The 13049-nt window shown below is 45.7% G+C and overlaps 1 long non-coding RNA gene and 1 gene segment (V, D, J or C); both read left to right on the top strand.

Moving 5' to 3' along the window:
- The first annotated feature begins 1158 nt into the window (after nt 1-1158).
- LOC136653642 (T cell receptor alpha variable 4-like) lies at nt 1159-3677 on the top strand. The segment is given in 2 exon segments: nt 1159-1222; nt 3349-3677. Coding segments are annotated over 2 exon segments (393 nt in total).
- Nucleotides 3678-7657: 3980 nt separating this feature from the next.
- On the top strand, nt 7658-10818 carry LOC136654112 (uncharacterized). The gene is made up of 4 exons (XR_010794581.1): nt 7658-7836; nt 8675-8913; nt 9662-9876; nt 10606-10818. It is a non-coding gene; the product is annotated as an uncharacterized lncRNA (long non-coding RNA).
- Nucleotides 10819-13049: the final 2231 nt, after the last annotated feature.

Raw genomic sequence — 13049 nt, 5'->3', positions numbered from 1 at the left:
AAGCATCACTGGCAAATTTGTTATGATTCAGAAGTTGTTCCCAGAGTGTCTTACTAATGTTTTACTACTGTGGTTCAAAGACATTGTGCTTGCACTGGGTATTTTTGAATAAATGGGCAAGCAAGTAACACTGGCAAATTCGATGACGTCATAACCAATGAAGCAGATGCATGCAGTTCACACAAATGACCACAAGGTGATGCAATGAGGTCAATGGCATTTGCAAACTTTCTTTTCACTCAGCCCCCCCCAGATCAAACAGCTGATGCATGCAACAGTACTTCAATCTTGACATCTCTGGCATTGGCCATCTAGGGCTGCAACCACCTTCTCTCTCAGATACAGTTAGCAGGCGACTCACTCCGTTAAGTTTATTCTGGAAAGAACAAAAAAAAGAAGGTGACTTCTTAGGATTTTATGAAGATCTACTTCAGATGCTCAACAAGGATGCCCATCACCTTGGTCTCCTTAATTCTGATGCTTTCCTCTTTAGGTGGGTAGAATTTTTAAGTCATTCATTAACAAAAAACTTGTTCCTCTCTCTGTTTATCCTTCATTCTCTGCCCCCTTTGGCTGGGTGTTCTGTTCATAGTAAAATAAAACGCTTCTGTCAACAGGTTTATTTATTTATTTATTTATTTTTAATTCATCCTGTTGTTGGACCTCATGACCTGGGTCAGATAAGGATGTCGCATCCTCTTTATGGAAGTAATAAGGACATAAACAGGGAGAAGGCATACAGACCTGGGAGCACAAATATGCCCTGGCCTGCCCTTAGAGGATTGGATTGATTCTAGCAAAAATTATCGCTTGCCTTGCAGAAGGAATTTTTTAAAAAAGCATTTGAGATGATAAAGTTGGTAATGTAAATACACTCAGATATGCAAATGATCAAGTTAGTCTAGGAAAGTCCCTCTGTTCCAGATAAATACTATGAATATTTTATTCCTTGTCCTGTTTGACTTTTCAGGGGTCTTGTGCAAAGATGATGAAAAGATCATCCAGGATTCCCATGTGGTGGCATTTGATGGAAAAGAAGTGAATTTTTCTTGCACACACCCCTCTGTTGCTATAAGTGAAACCGTCTTTTGGTACCGGCAGTTCCGCAACCAACGTCCACATCTTCTAGTTTATAAGCACAGAGGGACAGAGTTAATGATGAATCCAAAGGGAGCCTTGATTATAGCGAACGACCGAAAGAGCAGCATCCTCTCTATCAGCAGTGTGACTCTGGAGGATTCTGCTGTGTACTTCTGTGTTCTGAGCGACACAGTGCTACGCTCCAATGCCTCTGCTGTGCAATAAGTGCTTCTCTCTCATTCTGTGTTAAGATGATACACATGGTAAGATCTTAAAAATCTTTGATCAATGTTTAGGGACAGGAATTTTATGATCATTAAGATGAATGTCCACAAAGTTACAGGCCAGCTAGTCAATTTGCCACAAATTTTTCCTAAGAGACTCTCCCCCCTCCCCCCACAACTCAACAAAAATACATCAGTGTCCAGAAGTAGGAGTTATTCCCAGAGTGTCTTACTACTGTACAGGTGCAGCCTATTTATCCATGGATTTTTTATCTGCGGATTTGTCTCAACATGAATGGGGTGGGGGAACCGAAAGTCACACACACCTTTGCCTCCTTTGCCCTGCACTGGCTTCTCGCTCCATTTCCAGGCAGCCCAAAACACTGCAAAAAGGCTCTGCCTTGCCCAGGCAGGGAAATAGCCCTGGAGCCCTGGAAGAGGTTCCCCTTGCAAAGGAACAGTAACACTCCTGGAGCCCCTGAGCCAGCAAAGAGACTGAAGAGGGAAGAGGGGGCCAAAAATCTCTGTAGCCAGAACATGTGCAGCAAGGTGGAGCACTCTCGCTCTCTCTCTTTCTCTCTCTCTCTCTCATACACACACACACAGGAGCAGGTGTGGTAGCAACAGAGGGGATTGCTTTAAAAAACCCAGGGAGTGTTTGCCAAATTCCCCCCCCCCCATTGAGATGGTGCAGGCAATCACCAACACAAGCAACCCCTCCCCATGGTGCAAGCAAGCCTTCCCACAAAGCAAAGCATGAGATATAGCCTAAAATCCTCTCCACACTTTCCAGGGAGTAAGCCCCATTGACTGGAATGGGGCTTACTTCTGAGTAGAAATGCATCGTGCTGGACTCTTAAAAGATCAGCATCCTATGTGAAAGAAGCTGGGCAGCTGGCAATGGGGAGGGCTGAGTACAGAGTGGAGGGAAGGGGATTGATAACAGCTGCCTTAGTTTCCTTCCATCCGGAAGTGTCAGGCTGCAGTGTATTTGCGTAACTCTATGGAACTCAGCACAACACATTTTTTGTTAATTGCGCCAAGTCACGGAACGGAACTAACGCAGATAAATAGGCTCCATCTGTATTATTAATGTATTATTAAGTGTCTCGGACACTTGTAGGTGCACTGGTGTTTTTGATCAGATGAGCAGGTAAGCATAACTGGAAAATCTGATGATGACCCAGCAAATGAAGTAGAGACATGCAGTTCACACAAATGACCACAAGGTGGTGAAATGAGGTCAATGGCATTTGAAAGCTTGCTTCTTGCTTAGCCTTACTAGGTCAACAGCTGCTTCATGCCACAGCTCTTCAAGCTTGGCATCTCTGGCATTTGGCACATCAAGGGCTAGTCTGTTCCTACAACCACCTTCTCTCTCAGGCAGTGCCAGTTTATTGCTCCTCTGATATAGTGAACAGGAGATTCTCTCACTCAGAAAACTGTATTCTAAGAAAGAAAGAAAGCAAGAAAGCAAGCAAGCAAGCAAGCAAGCAAGCAAGCTTATTTCTTGGGATTTTATAAAGATCCACTGCAGACACTCAACAAGGATGCCGCTCACCTTGGTCTCATCCATTCTGATGCTTTTCTTTTTAAGTGGGTATCATTTTTCAGTTTTCATTTAAATTTTTCACTAAATTGTTTTTTTTTAATATTTCGTTAAGTGCTTTAGCACCATATTAATTTTGTCCCCTTTGTGTTCCCGTATGAATTGTGCATTCATAATAAAATATGATGCATTAGCCAGTAGGCTGGGTATTCTTCCTGCTTTTGGATCCCATGATCTGGACTAGATAAGAATCTCTCATCTTTGTGGAAACATAAGAAGCAATTCAGATCTACAGCCATCTATGCATGCCCATCAGATTGCAAAATGATTCTTGTAGGACATGTCTCACACACTCAAGTTTTGAAAGGACATTAGGATGAGATAATAATTTCAGCGCTTTAAGATATTCAGGGGAGACCACACTCGTGTATGGAAGCCCATCTGTTCCAGGTATGTGCTATGGATGTTAATTCCCTGCTCTCTTGGATTTTTCAGGTGTCCTGTGCAAAGATGAGAAAATCACCCAAGATCCTTTCGCGGAGGCATCAAACGGAAAAGAAATGAACCTGTCTTGCAATCACTCCTATATATCAAACGAAAATGTCTTTTGGTTCCGGCAGTTCCCCAACCAAGGTCCACGTTTCCTCACTTCTACTTACAAAGGAAAAGTGAACATGGAGGATCCAAAGGGGGCCTTGATTGTAGCTGAGGACCGAAAGAGCAGCATCCTCTCCATCAGTAGGGTGACTCTGGAGGATTCTGCCACGTACTTCTGTGCTCTGAGTGACACAGTGCTACGCTCTGGTGCCCCCGCTGTGCAGTAAGCATTGCTTTCCTGGCCTGTGTCAGGGTGGCAGCTGCAACAGAGACAAGTATGAATGCACATTACTGTTTCTTTCTAAACAGAACAAGAATTTTAAAACCTTTTAAGATCAAGCAAATTACCCAGCACCCCCCAATAAAGACACAGGCACGGGCATATGGTACAAAGGGCCACTTTATTAACTATTTAAATATACTTCAGATTGCAACAGGGCCTAACAAATAAGTCATGCGTGTTCTACATGGGGGAAACAAAGCTGCCCATCTACTTCCCCCTATAGTGATTTGGGCGACCACACCAGACTCTGGGCAGCGTCAGTACAAGCCTGCTGCCCCCTTCATTGTCACCCCGAAGGGGCAGGGTGGCAGGCTAGCTCAGGCCACCCGAGCGAACCCGCGGTGCGCCTTTACCACCAGGCCGAGGTTCATCCAGCCTGCGTCACCCAGCCGGGAATGCCAGCATGACCAAGCGTGGAGTCCACCCGGCCCTTGCCACCCTGCGGTGTACACCAATATGACCTTACCTACCCAAAACCCACACGACACCTGCCTAAAGTGACCAAGAAGACCTATGGAAAAACCCCATTCCGCCCCTAACTCCACAGTCTAGGGTAGGCAAAAAAACCACCAACCGATGTGCCAATTAGGCTGATGGCAAAAATTCCTACCCGGCCCCAGAAGGCGACCAGCTAGTCTCGGACTGCCAAAGGGTGGGCGGGTGGGTGACCGCTGCCTGGTCCCGACTGCGCGGGCTTCTCTGTGCAGCCTGCACCTGGCCCCAGACCAATTAGCCCCCAGCCAATCAGCTGTGAGGCTGGCCCGTCCTGTGTCTCGTGAGGGGGCAGGGTAAACGCCGGTGGCGCGCTAATACACGTGCCACCAGAATTCTGTAAAGTTTAGGCCAATGTTTACATTCAGTTCAATAAAGTCAAGGCTTCCCATGTTCAAATGTTTTCTAAGCACAGACCCCACTACCATCCAGTGGTGTAGCTAGGTCATTTGACACCCGGGTCCCATAAATTTTTGACACCCCTGTACAACAAAATTATTTAATTAATTATTACCATTATTTAATTAACTAATTCAAAATATTAATTAATATTTTTTTAAAATATTTTTATACCACCCTTCTTCTCAGGAGCTCAGGGTGGTGTGCACAGTCCACCCCCTTCTTTTGTCCTCACAACAACCCGGAGCCCAATCCGTGCCGCCGAGCACTGTCACAAACGTGCCATAAGGCATGCTTTCCAGCCTCACTGCTGGGCTCCAGCTGGTGCTAACCCAGCGCCGGCCAATGCTGGGCTAGTGTGGGGCGGTTGCCCAGCTTCCGCTGCTCGTGGTCTCCTGGACCGCTAAGCAGTGGCCTGGCAAGCGGGGCATTCCGGGGAGGGGGAAGGCCAGCAGGGGGTGGAGAGAGGGCAGGGAGGAGGCGTGACGGTGAGGTGTGATGCGTGGAGGGGGCAGGCTGGAGGCGTGCCTGAGGGAGGGATGGGAGGCGGGTCTGCAGAGCTCCACTTCACAAGATCCAAGCCACTCATGTTGGGCTACGTGCCCTACATGAGTGCCTTCACCTGAAAAGTGAGTGGCCCCATTGTGGAGCTGCTTACCTTACCTGGGAACGAACATCCCTTTCTCCCGAGGAGCCTCCTACGGTAGCCTGGGAGGCGCAGGATCCGGCGGCAGCCCTTCTCGGTGCCACCGAACCTGTGAGGTAGGTGAAACTGAGAGAAAGTAATAGTCATGACATGAAATGAATAATAATGTCAAGAAAATAAATGCAGTTTTCCCCACAAGCAATGGAGGAAGGTCAGTGCCCTCCCTTGCTCTCATTTCCGTGCACACAGTACTCAGTGATATACTGCCCCTGCATCTGGAGGTTCAATGTAGCCATCATGGTTAATAACCACTATAGTCCACCATGAATGTTTAGAATCCAGATTGTGCCCACCTGGAAAAGGTGGCTCCAGAGGGCAGTTTAAGAATGGGAGCCCAGGTCTACCGGGTAGGTAGATCTAGGCTTAAAGTCCAGGCAGGAGCCCAAGTCTACCCACCTGGAAGATGTGGCTCCAGAGGGTGGTCCAGATAGCAAACTTGGAATGGGAGCCCAAGTCTACCTGGAAGATAGATCTAGGCTTCAAATCCAGGCGGGAGCCCAGGTGTACCCATCTGGTTGACCTGGACTCTGGAGTTAAGGTAGTGCTCATGGCCTCCCTTAAACACAAATACTGGATCCACCCCTTTGTCACCCTCCCCAGGGTGTGACCTCACTAACACCTTATTGGTTCTATGCTGTGTCATAATAATGTCTCATTGGCTCTTTGAATTATCAGTCTCATTGGTCTGTTCTGAGTTATGGAAATTACTTTATATTACATGAGTCACTTGTATTTTTGTTTTTTGGCCATAACTTTGATAGGATAGAGATATTTCACTCAGTTTTTTTTATTGCATTCTGCTGTAAATTATGCATCCAACGGTATATAGCATGATGGCATTATTCCTAACAACCACGATTTTCACAATTTCAGCCACTAGTGGTCAGTGGAGTAGCTAAGCGGGAGCAGGGGGTAGCAGTCGCACCAGGCAACAAGCTTTAGGGGGGCAACAAGCTGAGCTTGACACTAGTGGCCAAAATTATGAAAAAAAATTGTACGAGGCGTACAATTGTATGTACAAATAATACCATCATGTTATATGTCATTGCAAAGGTAATTTAACAAACCTCATTGGAATATTTTTATTCTATCAAAAGTTATGGCTGGTTAACCAGAAAACAAATGCAACTGCCTTATAGAACAAAAAGTGGATTTCTTTAACTCAAAACTGACCTATGAGACTGTGCTGAGAGGCAATGGGATGTTATTATGACACTGCGTGGAACCAATAAGGTGTTAATATAAGTCAGCTCTCATTTCCATGTATCATAATACAGTTACTCTTGCTAACTGGTAAGGAGGCACTTTTTCAAGTGGGGGTCCACTTATATTTAGCATGGAAAGAATAACTGTCCATCTTCACCCCAGCACAGTCTCTCTAACCAATAAGGGGCACGCTGTTTGTTTATTTATTTACTTAATTAAATCTGATTTTGTCATGGGGGAGCTACAAAATTGTCTTTGATTCCAGGTAGCATACAGATGCCTTAGCTATGCCACTGGCTGGGGCGAGGTGGCAGATCAAGTGGGTGGTGAACTGCTGGGGAGAGGAGGCAAGTTTCCCCCAATTTGCACTTTTAAAAAGCCCAGGTGTGATGTCACTTCCGGCTGTGACATCACTTCTGGGCCATCATTTTGAGCTCTGCACTGGGCTACTCGTTCATTAGCTACGCCACTGCTAGTGGTGTTACCCTCCCCCCCAAAGTTGGAACCTGGGGTGGAAAGCCCCAGCCCACCCCACTAGGTACACCACTGCCACCACCACCACCCCAAAATACATCATCATCCCAAACTGTGAGTTGTTCTGGAATAGTTTTCACAGAAAATTTTTCTTGAAATGCAAAGCAACCTCATCAAGATGTTGATAAGTGCCGGGGATTTATGTATACTGCAAACAGATCCTTTTCATGCCAGATTAAAGTGGAATTTGGCTTCCCTCCTTGAACATCCTGGTGAGAGGACTGAGTGACGATAGTATAAATTCTGTTACGAACCTGAATTGCTTCTCATGTCACTGCAGCAAAATTCAGCTCCTCAGGAGAAAGGACAGTCTCATTAAGCAAGATTCCTTATTAATCTCCAGAAGGGTGTGTGTCTCTTTTAGTATAGTCACTGTATACTGAAATACAGCCATGAAAGGGCTACCACTTTGAGGGACCAGTGTGGAGATTTAATCCATCCCCTTCCACGCTGTCAAGAGCATCTTTTTCACAGAGGCCATGCCTGCTTCCTTCCACCAGGTGGCCTCCAAACTATTTCTTTCTCACAGGAAGAGCTCACCAGCTGTCTAAGATAACCCAATGGATTCTATTTATAACTTGCAGAGGAGAGGAATTGGCTGAAAAAGCACAACTGGTGAATTTGAGCAGGAGCAAACAATCCTTCTCTACAGTTACAGCCACTTTCAAGAAGTCCCCACCAACTGGAGCATCCAAGTCCTTCTTCAGGATGCACTCAAGAGCCTGGCTAGTTTTTTGGAAGCCTCTTCTTGGGCTACTTTTCCTGGGTAAGTGGGGAACTCACAGGGACAGCTTTGAAAGGTGATACCAGCAGACACTGAGGGCACAATCCTAACCAGGTCTACTCAGAAGTAAGTCCTATTGTGTTCAATGGGACTTACTCCCAGGAAAGTGAGGCTAGGATTGCAGCCTGAGTTGTATGCCTTGATCAATTAATCCACTGACTAGCCAATGCTCACAATGGCAGCACTGTTTCTGCAAGGAGGTTGAGGAGGAAAGCCAAGAAGGTGACTTCTTTTACAACTTTGAGCAATAATAGAACAATGAGGACTAGTCACTACCTATGGGTTTTTACATTTATTATATGATACTACTTGCTGGGCTGGCTTTAAATGATGTTCTAGATTTTAGTTGTTCCTTTTATAAATTTATGCGGTATTTTGTATATTAAGTTTTGTACATCACCTTCAGGTTTGGGAAAGGTGGGGTATAAATGTTTTAAACAAACAAACAATACTATAGTGATAAAACAGTAATCATGGTGGGATTAGGCCCTTACAGGCATGCTCCCTTACCATGAGGCTGCATTGTGGCTACACCGGAGTTGGATAGGATTGGGCCCTTAGTTAGCTATGAAGATCATGTGTGAGTTGAGCATAGCTGTCCAAAGTTATAAGAGTTTTAAAGAAGGGAATGGAGGACAAGGGGCAGGGGGTGAGAGAGGCAACATTATTGTTTATTGGGTAAAAGGCTGTACTCTTGCTTTGTGAGGGAGCAAGCCAGAGAGAGAGAGCGAGAGCGAGAGCGAGCAGGAAGAAAAAGTCAGCGTATAGTATATACAAGGACAGCAGAGAAATGTGATGGAAGCCTGATCATCTTTCCCAGGTTCAGAAATCGCTGGGGATTCTTCTCACTCTTCTGAAGTCTCAGCCTCTTTGGGAGGGACAGCACAGATCTCCTGCACACATGGTGTTTCGTCAGCCTATGTGGTCTTTTGGTACAAGCATAGCCGTGACACAGCTCCTCACTTAGTCCTCTCTGGGACCTCTGATACTGATAAAACCAAGCAGTTGTGGATGACAGTTGACAAGGCCAACAAGTCTACGGAGCTCTTCGTCAACCAGGTGGAGATGGCAGATGCCGGGGTGTATTACTGTGCTGCAGGTGACACAGTGGTGGGAAACAGGAGGAGACCTGAACAGAAACTGGCAGGGGGAGGGACTGGAGGGCTCTCAACTGAGCTGGTTCTCTGCAGGGACACCTGCAAGCTGCATGACACCCTGTCAGCGGAGGAGTCCTGCTTTTCACTGTATTCTATTTTAAAATATTTTTATCCTGCCTTTTCTTCAGTCAATGTAAACCAAGGCTGCTCAGGATGAGAAGAATCACAATAAATTAATATCCTGAAAACACAGTAAACACAGTAGTACAAATGCTTACCAAAATGGCAACCCCACAGCTAACCCCTCCCACCTCCACCCACTGCAAAAGCATCAGCTGTCCCCTCTGGAAACAGGGACTAGAGAATGCTCATCTGTGGCCTGAGATCAAACCCAGGATAGCAGCAAAAGTTGACCAGAGATTATTTCGCTACATAACTCACAGTCCAGTCCAACGTGAATCCCCCCAATGCCAATGCAGCCACATTAATGGGGTAAAGGGCTCTCCAGGGCAAGTCTCCAGTGCACCAATGGTTTCATATGGACTTGTGACAGCTATTGCTGGTGCAATTCCAAGTGGACCCAAATAGGTGAATCAAACCTGGGAAAGGGGAATAGGATATGGGTGGAGCTGCTGTCCCCAATAACCACCCCCTTCCCACCCTTGACACCCCTCCACCCCCGCCTCATTCTTCCCCCTTCCTGTTCACAGGTACAGATCACAGTACCTTTGGAAAACTACAATTTCCAAGTTCCTTTGGAAGAGACCTCCCAGCCCAATCCTCAGGTACCTCAGTGCCAGGGCTGCACCCCCAGTGCTGGCACTGGGTGTCACCAATGAGCCGTGAGGCACATGTTTGTGCCACCCTGTCGAGACCAAATTTTGAGCCCTGGCCACCGGTGGAGAGGCGGTGAGCGCTGAGCAAGGTGGGTGAGTGAGAAGCGTGGACAGAGGGCGTGGGGGTGGCATTCCTGGACGGAGCGAAGGCAGAAAGAGGGTGGGTGAGACCAGCCCAGGAAGGTGGGTGGGATTGGCAGAGGCCTCCTCCTCCAAATTCTATCCTCTGTGGAAGTCCTCCAATGGGCTTCTCCAATCCAGCCATTTAGCTGATGTAGACTTGAGAAGCCCCATGGAACAGGCTGGGGCTTTACTCAGAGTAAGGGGACAAATGCCCTCTCCTACAATCCCTGCTAACTGGGTAAGAGGCACTTTTTCAAGTGGGTGCTCCTCTTTTTAGCAGGGGGAGATTATGGGTCCACCTCACCCGAGAAGTATCTTTTCTAGTGGCTGCCTCCTGTGTTCTTCTTCATCTTTTTAGACTGTGAGCCCTTTTGGGACAGGGAGTCCTTAGATATTTGCTTTTCTCTGTAAACTGCTTTGTGAACTTATTTTGTTGAAAAGCGGTATATAAATACTCTTACTATTAATACTCTTCCTACAAGCCTGCTTGTATCCAGCACAGGATATAGTGTTGGGTGGTTAACACCGCTGCTCCTGTGCTGGGATTGGGCCCTTAGTTACATCCAAGCCACTTTTAATCTGCAATGCAGACAGACCCTAAATTGTTCCCTTCTACCCACAGGCTTTCTTCGTTCTATTTTGTCACTAGAGGGCTACCCAGAGCTTCGCATTACATTTGCCTTTCATTTTGTTAGATACGCTTCATTCGACAACCGTGAAGTACAGGAAGAGGATGAGGCAGGCCACAGGAGGAGTTTGCATTATCTGACATCTTTTCAAACACAAGAAGCAAATGAGAAATACCTTCCCTGCAGCTGATTCCATACATTCAGCATCGGCAAGATGCATTCCTCATCTAAAACCCAGGTCTGCTTGGTTGTTGTGGGAACTTTCCTTCTTCTCTTGAAATCAGGTAATATTTCCACTGATGTTATTTGGATCTTTGCCCCTGTATTTGAAAAAGAAGTGCTTTTTTTTTGCTTTTTTTTTTTCCTCTTCACAAGGTGGGCACTCATATCACCTTACCAAGATACATAGCAGGGGCACTCTTGAGTATTTTCAATAATTTTTTAAGCATGGATCAATGGACAGAAAGAAAAATAGATAGATTGACAGACAGGAAGACACTGTGGTGAACACAGAGAAATAAATAAGAGAAACTAATATAATGAAGTCTATAACCTTTCTTGATTTCTGTATTCTAGGATGTTCTCAAAGTGATTCCGTCTTCCAATCATCAACCAGGATGGACATCCAAGAGGGGCAGCCTGCCCTCTTGGATTGCAACTTCACAACTCTCAGGACAGATCCATACATTTTCTGGTACCGTCAATATGTCGGCAGAGAGCCCCAGAGGATCTTGAGCACTTATAAAAGATCTGGCCAGGAGAAGCCATTTGTGGAGGGAAAGTTTTCAGCCACTTTGTTTGTTAAAAATGGAACAGTTCCTCTGAAGATCGCAGAGGTCTCTCTCCAGGATGGGGCTGTGTATTTCTGCGCTCTGAGCCCCACAGTGAGCAGATTGTGGCTTTTGATTCGACAAAAAGCAATGCACAGAGCTGAGATGGGCCTGGGCAATGCATTTGGAGAAAGTCTTCAGGAAAGTCTCCTAACACAAACTAAATGCGAATTTCTCAGGATTCTTTTGTTCTTTAAATGATATCCTGAATGATGAATGCAACTATAGGTGAAGGGTTTGCAGGGGGGAAAAAAGCAGTGTAGATTATTGAATGTTATTGTACTTCATGTCATTCCTTTCAGCCATATTTTGAGAAATTTATATACATACCGCCACATCCACTTTGTTTCGAGAAAGCTAAGAAATTGGTAATGATAAAACTGCACAATTTTTTAAGAAGAAAACAAAGTATAACAATGACAACACCACAGCTAAAACACAGCAAAACTCTATAAATGACAATTGATTAAATGTTTATACTGTATAATATTAAACTATTATTTAATATTGAACTATTCAACATTTTGACGTGATTTTTCAAAGTGATTTTTCAACTGGCATCACAGTTGCCTGCAATCTCATTTCCTCACGTAATTGAGGGACTAGAGAAGGCAGCTCTGTGGCAAGAACAGCTCCTGATGAAAGTTCTGCTGGAGGTCAAGCTGTGGAAGCTTGGAGTATAAGCAGATTGTGGGAAGCACAGAAGGTAGATGGTAGCCCACTGGCATACAGGCAGACTAGACATCCCCTCCTGGGGAGACACAGAAGGGTTTCCTTGCACACCAAAACAGGGTGTGAGTCTGGTGGCTTGCTCTGGTCCCCAAACAGCCAGTTCCCCACCTGAACTGCAAGGATCAGAGTGGAACCTCTTGTGGTGCATAGTCAATGGATGGAACCCATGTGCTCAGGACAGCGCTCACAGGAAGTACATTGATCTAAGTTGTACAAGGTATCCCATGTAGCTACCTTGAGACCCTTCGGGGAGAAAGGCGGGGTAAAAATAAGAGGCACTTTTTCAAGTGGGTGCTCCTCTTTTTTAGCAGGGGGAGAGTAACTGGCCCACCTCACCCCAGCACTGTCTGTTCTAGTGGCTGTCTGCCGGCATTCATTTGCATCTTTTTAGATTGTGAGCCCTTTTGGGACAGGGAGCCATTTAGTTATTTAATTTGTCTCTGTAAACCACTTTGTGAACTTTTAGTTGAAAAGTGGTATATAAATACTGTTAATAATAATAATAATTAATGTACTTATAACTCTCTGCCACTAAAGAAAAACACCCCTGGCTAATGCTAATCATTCTTGTACAATCCAGGCTCTATTTGTGTGAGATGACAAAGCAGGAACTAGCAGTGTGTAACTCAACAAGTAGGCTGTATAACATATAAAAGTACATGCACATGGCAGGGCCGAAGTGAAATAGCCTTATCAACTTGGCAAAGCTGAGGCTAAATGAACTTTATGCTTGCTTTTATGTATCTGACAGCCCAATGCCATTGAAATGCCTCTGTGCCAATGCAGCAGAGCCACCGGAATCCCATGGGGGAATTTTGCAACCTGGAAGTCTCCTCGAGGTAAGGGGACATTTGTCCCCATGCCCCAGGGAAAGCCCCAGTCACAGTAATTTGAACCAGTGCCTGCTAAATGGCCAGTACAAATCCAAGTGGCTCCATGTTGGAAGAT

This window comes from Tiliqua scincoides, chromosome 5 (genome assembly GCF_035046505.1).
Source record: "Tiliqua scincoides isolate rTilSci1 chromosome 5, rTilSci1.hap2, whole genome shotgun sequence".
In the NCBI taxonomy this organism is placed as follows: Eukaryota; Metazoa; Chordata; class Lepidosauria; order Squamata; family Scincidae; genus Tiliqua; species Tiliqua scincoides.
This window is presented reverse-complemented; position numbering and strand designations above follow the sequence as displayed.